Raw genomic sequence first — 8,929 nt, 5'->3', positions numbered from 1 at the left:
GCAACAGTGCAGTGCAATTAATCATGCATATACGGGTCAGGAGCTTCAATTAATGTTCACATCAACCATCAGAATTGGGAAAAAATTTGATCTCAGTGATTTGGACCTTGGCATGATTTTTGGTCCCAGATGGGCTGGTTTAAGTATTTCTGTAACTGTTTATCTCCAAATATTTTCTACAATTTATTCAGAAGTATTCAGAAAGTATTCAGACCCCTTCATTTTTTCCCCACATTTGGTTATGTTGCAGCCTTATGCTTAAATTCTTAAATGTATTTTTTTTTTTTTTTTACATAATTTTACACTCTATACCCCATAATTAAAAAGCAACCAGATTTTGATAACTTTGCAAATTTATAAAAAAGAAAAAACTTAAATATCACATTGAAATAAGTATTCAGACCCTTTGCTATGACACTTGAAATTTAGCTCAGGTGTATCCCATTTCTCTGGACCATCATTGAGATGATTCTACAATTTGATTGGAGTCCACCTATGGAAAATGCATTTAATTGGACATGATTTGGAAAGGCACACACCTGTCTATATAAAGTCTCACAGCTGAAAATGAATATCAGACCAAAATCTAAGCCATGGGGTCAAAGGAACTGGCAGCAGATCTCAGAAACAGGATTGTGTCAAGGCACAGATCTGGGAAAGGCTGCAAAAATTTTTTGGCTGCATTGAAGGTTCCCAAGAGCACAGTGGCCTCCATAATTCTTAAATGGAAGAAGTTTGGAAAAGCCATCACTCTTCCTAGAGCTGGCTGCCCAGCCAACTTAAACAATCGGGGAGAAGGGCCTTGTTAAGAGAGGTGACCAAGAACCCGATGGTTCTTGGCCATTTCCAAGCATCATGTCAGGAGGAAACCAGGCACCGCTCATCACCTCCGCAATACCATCAAAACAGTAAAGCATGGTGGTGGTAGCATGATGCTGTGGGGGTGTTTTCAGTGGCAGGGACTGGGGGACTGGTCAGGGTTGAAGGAAAGCTGAATGCAGAAAAATACAGAGATATCCTTAATGAAAACCTGGTCCAGAGTGCTCAGCACCTCAGACTTGGCCAAACGTTCACCTTCCAGCAGGACAATGACCATAAGCACACAGCCAAGACAACACAAGAGTGGCTTAATCAGAACTCTGTGATTGTCCTTGAGTGGCCCAGCGAGAGCCCAAACTTGAACCCTTGAAATTTGAGAAGTCGAACATCTCTGGTGAGACCTGATAATGGATGTCCACCGATGGTCCCCATCAACCTGACAGAGCTTGAGAGGATCTACAGAGAAGAATGGCAGAAAGTCCCCAAATCCAGTTGTGCAAAGCTTGTTGCATCTTACCCAAAAAGATTTGAGGCTGTAATCGCTAACAAACGTGCTTTAACTAAGCACTGAGTTAAGGGTCTAAATACTTATGCCAATGTGATATATTTTTTTTTTTTTCATTTTTTAATCCATTTACAAAGTATAACGTTTAATGGCGGGCAAGGAAGAGGCTGGAACCAGCTGAAAGTTCAGCATAAATTTTAATGAGAAACTCAACATAAAACAAACACACACATGCAGCACGGCTGCGTGCATCTCTCTCTCCCAAACTGGCGTCTTCTGCCCCCCTTTATCTCGCTCTCCAACTGATCATCTGATTCAGCGCTGGCCATGTACCCTGATGGCCTGGCCATGCCCTCCTCTTCATCACACTCCTCCCCCGCCCAATTCAGGCTGGGGCGCCACCGGACTGACTCCCCCCCCCCCCCATCTCTGGATGGGAGAAGCTGCCCTTCCGGCCGTTCTGTCAGCCGGTGATCCACCTCGCCTCCTGGAAACCTGGGGGAGAGTCAAGGGAGGCATGGGGAGAGGGAAGGGTCACCCCACCATCCCCAGGCTGACAAGCAGATATTATAACACAGTAAAAGTTGGTATCTAGTCTACATCATTGTCTTTATCATACAATGATCAGCCACAACATTAAAACCACTGATAAGTGAAGTGAATAACATTTATTATACCATTACAATGACACCTGTCAAGGGGTGGGATATATTAGGCAGCAAGTGAACAGTTAGTTCTTGAATGTCATTTGTTGGAGCAGGAAAAATGGTTAGACGACAAAATGCCAGGTCTTGTGGGGTGTTCCTGATATGCAGTGGTTATTACCTACCAAAAGTGGTCCAAGGATGGACAACCAGTGAACCAGCGTCAGGGTCATGGGTGCCCAAGGCTAATTGATGCGTGTGGGTGCGAAGGCTAGCCCGTCTGGTCCGATCCCACAGAAAAGCTACTGTAGCACAAATTGTTGAAAAACGTAATGCTGGCAATGCTAGAAATGTGTCAGAATACACAGTGCATTGCAGCTTGCTGCGTATGGGGCTGCGTAGCCGCAGACAGGCCAGAGTGCCCATACTAACCCATGTCCACCGACGAGCCCACAATGGGCACGTGAGCGTCAGATCTGGACCATGGGGAAATGGAAGAAAGTGGCCTGGTCTGATGAACCATGTTTTCCTTTAGGTCATGTGAACGGTCGGGTGCGTCATTTACCTGGGGAAAAGATGGCAGCAGGATGCACTCTGGGCAATGTTCTGCTGGGAAACCTTGGGTCCTGGCATTCATGTGGATGTTACTTTGACACTTACCACCTTCCTAATGATTGTTGCAGACCACAACGGTATTCCCTGATGGCAGTGGCCTCATTCAGCAGGATAATGTGCCCTGCCACCCTGCAAAAATTGTTCAGAAATGGTTTGAGGAACATGACAAAGGGTTCAAGTTGTTGACATGGCTTCAAAATTCCCCAGATCTCAATACGATTGAGCATCTATGGGATGCGCTTGACCAACAAGCCCGATCCATTAAGTCCCCACCTCGCAACTTACAGGATTTAAAGGATCTGCTGCTAACATCTTGGTGCCAGATTCCACAGAACACTTTCACCTAAATGATATGAGGCAGGTGGTTTTAATGTTGTGGCTCCCATTTAGGGTGATTAATATCTAGACCCAAAATAAACACAATGCTAATTAAATATACAGCCAGATAATACGACTAATAATAATGCTGGAAGTATTTCTGAGGTTGTTCAAATTATTTTAGAGCTGTCCATGGTGCTGAAGCATCGTGACTCATCGTTTTCTGCATGACTTCGTCCCAATTTCACCTCAGAGTTCGTCTGTAAATTCAATAGTCAACCTCTCTGGAGCTCATGCTCATGTGTCAAGAGTAAAATGCACCATCATCTCACGCCCTCAATAGATAATGTCCTGGGTCCGATGCAGTATCTAAATGCGATATCTTTATAAACGGGATGCAATGCCTTATTTGGACTATCTAAAGTGTTTAAATTCCGCTCAACTTCTGGATCTCTTGGAAGACGACGACACGATACAGGACACTATGAAAGGCGATTCAAAGGTAGGCTGATCATAAACTGCAAGTACACTTGGTCAGGAATTAAAATATACTGATTATAAAGATTTGGTTTACATTTTAAGGTGATTTTATTATATTAATGTTATTATAATAAAGTTGTAATACCATTTTATTATAATAAGAGCTCAATGATTTTGTTAAAGGTATGTTCCGGGTTCAGTACAAGTTAATCTCAATCGACAGCGTGTGTAGCACAATGTTGATTACCACACAAATCCATTTCGACTCGTTCCGCTTCTTTAAAAAAAAAGCAAAAATCAAGGTTACAGTGAGGCACTTAAAGTGGAAGCGAAAGAAATGTGAAGCTTCTAATTTTATAAAAACACTTGCTTAAATTCTTCAGTTAAAACTTGTGTATTATTTGAGCTGTAAAGTTGTTTAAATTGCCATTTTTACAGTCATTGTAGGGTTTGTTGACATTTCATCGTCATGGTAACGAAGTTGTAAAATTGGCTATAACTTTAAACAGGAAAGGCTAGTAAGTGATTGAATCACTCTAAAATATATATATATATATTTTTACAGGTATATCCTTTATGTCTTGTGGCTAAAAACTGAGTATTTGAACCATAACAAATTGCCCCATTCACTTTCATTATAAGTGCTAACTGGAACCCCGTATTTTTCTTTTTCTTTTCTTTTTTTTTTTAAGAAAAGGAGGAACAAGTCGAAAATAATTTTTGTCGTAATCAACATTATGCCAAAAATGCTGTCAAATGATCTTAACTTGTACTGAACATGGAACATTCATTTAAGTTATTAAGTTAAAGTTAAAAAGTACAGAGAGTATTATGACATAATGATTATGACACTAATATGTTAATAATATTAGTAAACATCATATAATAAATGGACATTCAAATAGTAAGAAATATGGTAAAACTTTGATTCCTGTTTTTTTTTTTTTTTCTTAAATAGACCTATATTCATGTTAATCAGTGTAGTCTACATGACAAGCTAAATTATTATATATATATTTTTTTAGCCTTATGTAATGCTTACATTTATAATAAAAGTGTTTGAAAAGATGTTGCAAAGATTGTTTAAAATACACAAAGAAGAATAGTTTAGTGTTGATGATTTAATTATATGTATTTGTAATTGTGAATAATGCTTACGCTGATGGATTTGCTGCAGTTACGGGGTCTTCAGAGGAGAAAAAGTGTCTTGATGGCATCCAGCTGTTGGCTTGCAAAGCAGAATTTAGCATATCAGCCATATTTGAACAAAACTAAACTGCTTTTGGCTGAAAAGTACCAGATTCTAGATCAAGTGGTCTCCTCAATCCAATCCAAACAGAGAGAGATGGGTAAATTTAGATCAGATTAAGTATGTTTTTTTATTCTTCTCTCAATTGTATGCTATATTAATAACTTGATGCTTCTTCTGCTAGAAATGTTACAGCAGAGGCTCAACCTTACAGTGATTCAAAGACTTTTTAAGGAGAAGATCAATCATTCCATCAATGAATCTGAGGTGCATTAGAGATATGATTCATGACATGCAGACTAAATGGTGTTCAACATATTTTCCAAGTACTGACTGAGATTTTGTCTTTCATTTTACAGAATCTTTGGCACACATTTACAGAGGGAAAATCACTGCTGACAGATTTTGTGGAATCTCTTCAAAACTCACAGAAATTATACCATAGACGTCTGATTCAGGCTGAGAAGATCCAGGATCTCATCATACAGGCACAACATTATGAGAGAGAAGTTGCTTTTCCTCGTGTTGGGCACCTTCTAAACGTTTTGCACTCACCAACCACCACAATCAATGTTTTGAGCAGCATCTCTCCTGTTATCTTGCTACATGGTTTCCAAAATCCTCATTTACTTCCAACATCATTTCTTCCTCCTCTGAAGCATCATGGCTGTGTTGATTCAAGTTCACCTTTGATATCCAACTATGAATCTAGCCATAAACAATGTCTTTGTAAGTGCACAGGAAGTCATAGATGGCCACAAAGGCATTCTCCTTTACAGCCACTCGAGAAGACTCGACACAACATTTACCAGGCTAAGAATCCAAAGTAGAGTTGTTATGGTGATAGTAAAGATCTACAAAAATACATGAAATTATCAATAAATGGTTCTGTTTCTGAAGTATGGTGTAAGTGTAATCTGAATCTTTGTTCATGGCTGTGGATGTGTTTTCTTGGATCACTTATGCATAGTTGAAGTCAGAAGCTGTCTTAGGTCAGTTAGGATCACTACTTTATTTTAAGAATATGAAATGTCAGGATAATAGCAGAGAGAATTATTTATTTCAGCTTTTATTTCTTTCATCACATTCCCAGTGGGTCAGAAGTTTACATACACTCTGTTAGTATTTGGTAGCATTGCCTTTAAACAGACAGAACTGGTGTAACGGAGTCAGGTTTGTAAGGCCTCCTTGATCACACAGTCTTTATCAGTTCTGCCCACAAAGTTTCTATCGGATTGAGGACAGAACTTTGTGATGGCCACTCAAATACCTTGACTTTGTTGTCCTTAAGCCACTTTGGCACAACTTTGGAGGTTTGCTTGGGGTCATTGTTCATTTGGAAGACCCATTTGTGACCAAGCTTTAAATTCCTGGCTAATGTCATGAGATGTTGCTTCAATATAATCACATAATTTTCCTTCCTCATGATGCCATCTATTTTGTGAAGTGCACCAGTCCCTCCTGCAGCAAAGCACCCCCACAACATGATGCTGCCACCCCCTTGCTTCACAGTTGGGATGGTGTACTTCAGTTTGCAAGGCTCAACCTTTTTCCTCCAAACATAATGATGGTCATTATGGCCAAACAGTAACATTGTTGTTTAATCAGACCAGAGGACATTTCTCCAGAGAGTAAGATATTTGTCCCCATGTGCACTTGCAAACTGCAGACTGGCTTTTTTATAGCAGTTTTGGAGCAGTGGCTTCTTCCTTGTTTAGCAGCCTTTCAGGTTATGTCAATATAGGACTCGTTTTACTGTGGATATAGATACTTGTCTACCTGTGTCCTTCAGCATCTTCACAAGGTCCTTTGCTGTTGTTCTGGGATTGATTTACACTTTTCCACCAAACTACGTTCATCTCTAGGAGACCGAATGCATCTCCTTCCTGGGCGGTATGATGGCTGCATGGTCCCATGATGTTTATACAGATAAATGTGGTACCTTCAGGCATTTGCAAATTGCTCCCAAGGATGAACCAGTCTTGTTTAGGTCCACCATTTTTTTTCTGAGGTCTTGGCTGATTTTTTATTTTTTTCCCCATGATGTCAAGCAAAGAGGCAATGAGTTTGAAGGTTGGCCTTAAAATAAATCCACAGGTGCACATCCAATTGACTCCAATTAGCCTATCAGAAGCTAATTGCCTATAGGCTTGACATCATTTTCTGGAATATTCCAAGCTGCTTAAAGGATCATGCCATCCAAGATAAGTATGACTTTCTTTCTTCCTCAAACACAGCACTCCATTCTGTAGGTCTATACAATGCAAGTGAATGGTTAACCGAACATTGAAGCTCCAAAAAGCACACAAAAAGCAGCATAAATTAATCCATATAACTCCATACATATCTTCTGAAGTTATTATTATTATAAGTTACCAGTTATTGATTTTGGGAGAACAGACCAAAATGTAACTTCTTTTCAGTGCATCTTGTCATTTCATTCTCTAGGCATGATCATGAATTCAAGCTCAATTACACTTCCTAGTGCATGACACATGCACAGAGTGCTAGATGGTGCTAGGAAGTGTAATCGAGTTTGAAATCATGATCTCCAAGGAGACTACTGTCAAGAATTATGTTGAAAAACGTGTTAAATTTTGACCTGTTTTCCCCAAAACTGATCGGATCGCTTTAGAAGATATTGATTAAACAACTGGAGTCCTACGGATTATTGTTATGCTAGCTTTAATTGCATTTTGGAGTGTCAAAGTTTTGGTTACCATTTCCTTGCATTGCGTGGACCTAAAGAGATGATATATTCTTCTAAAAATCTAAATGTGTATTCTGCAGAAGAAAGTCATACACATCTGGGATGACATCAGTGTGAGTTAATAATAAGAGAATTTTCATTTTTGGTTATACCATTTCTTTAATAGCTGGTAATGTTTAACAGCTTTCATTGATCATATTCAAAGCCTAATAAGCTGGTATTCCTGTATTGCTCTCCGAGTTTGTCAATCGATTCATCTAACTTAGAAGAGGGTCATGAAAAGTCCAGTACCCTGATCAGATTCATCCCTCTAATTAGTTCATTAAACAGGCTGAGAGAGGGTAAAGGAGAGCTTTTGTTAACCTGTTGGCTTCTTTTGTCTCTGGATAATACTTTGGTTACATCATTGTCAATATGTGCCATTGTCTGCAGCAGCTCAAATTGGGCAATTTTCTCATCTGTCAGCCAAATGCTTAAAGCCTTTGGGCAGCACGGTCTGACAGACATTAACTTACCCAGACAACCAATAATATTGGTTCATAAACAGAATAACTAAACAGTGGGAGCAGATTAGAAGATGAAATACAAAATTATTTATTACAAAAATAGATGATTACTGTAAATACACTTTTTTTAATGCTTACATAATTCAAAACTCCTGTTCAAAGTGTCATTTATCAAATAAATAACCATCAAAGATGTCAAACTAAATGAACAAATTTCATAGATTAACATTTAAAACAGGCAGCACACACACAGTTTTGAAGAGTGCACTAACTCCCTCCTGTAAACTTTGAAGCAAATATTTTTGCAATTCTTTTGGTCTCTTCACTCCTCTGTGATGGAAGGACGATGGGTCTGTGTTGAGTCCCTCTTCGATATGGATTACCAGGATTTAAAGTCTCCTATGAATGAAATGGCAATTATTTTATATATATTTCTTTTTTTTTCTCCCCAATTTGGCATGTCCAATTCCCAATGCACTCTAAATCCTCGTGGTGGCATTGTGACTCAATCTGGGTGGCGGAGGATGAATCTCAGTTGCCTCTGCGTCTGAAACGGTTGATCCACACATTTTATCAAGTGGCTTGTTGAGCGTGTTACCGCGGAGACCTAGCGCTTGTGTAGGCTTCATGCTATTCTCCACAGCATCAATGCACAACTCCCCACGCACCCCACTGGGAGCAAGAACCACATTATAGCAACCACAAGGAGGTGAACCCAACGTGACTCTATCTTCCCTAGCATCTGGGCCAGTTGGTTGCTTAAGAAGCCTGACTGGAGTCACTCAGCATGCCCTGGATTCGAACTTGCGACTCCAGGTGTGGTAGTCAGCGTCTTTACTTGCCGAGCTACCCAGGCCCGAAATGGCAATCATTACCATCTTTGATCACACAGTTGTAGTTCTGAGGGCTTATGGCACCCCCTAGCACAAGAAGGAACTTTGAGGGAAGACATTTGTGAAAGAAAAAGGACAGATATTGCGGGCATAAGAAAAAGGTAACTTAGTCATTATGGGCTACAGCCGAAAAATGTGTTAACTCATATCTGGAAAATGATTTTAGGAGTAAAACATTTTTCATAGCTTT

The 8,929-nt window shown here is 39.7% G+C and overlaps 1 protein-coding gene across 1 annotated transcript in view; it reads right to left on the bottom strand.

The window, feature by feature from the left end:
• Positions 1-7,990: 7,990 nt before the first annotated feature.
• The window catches only part of c2cd3 (C2 domain containing 3 centriole elongation regulator), a 29,077-nt gene continuing 28,138 nt past the window's right edge, over positions 7,991-8,929 (bottom strand). The window contains exon 33 of the mRNA XM_052110182.1: positions 7,991-8,245. Coding sequence (XP_051966142.1) covers positions 8,114-8,245 — 132 coding nt within the window. The 3' untranslated portion in view covers positions 7,991-8,113. The remainder of the gene's footprint in view (positions 8,246-8,929) is intronic.

Source organism: Xyrauchen texanus, chromosome 38, assembly GCF_025860055.1.
Source record: "Xyrauchen texanus isolate HMW12.3.18 chromosome 38, RBS_HiC_50CHRs, whole genome shotgun sequence".
NCBI lineage: Eukaryota > Metazoa > Chordata > Actinopteri > Cypriniformes > Catostomidae > Xyrauchen > Xyrauchen texanus.
This window is presented reverse-complemented; position numbering and strand designations above follow the sequence as displayed.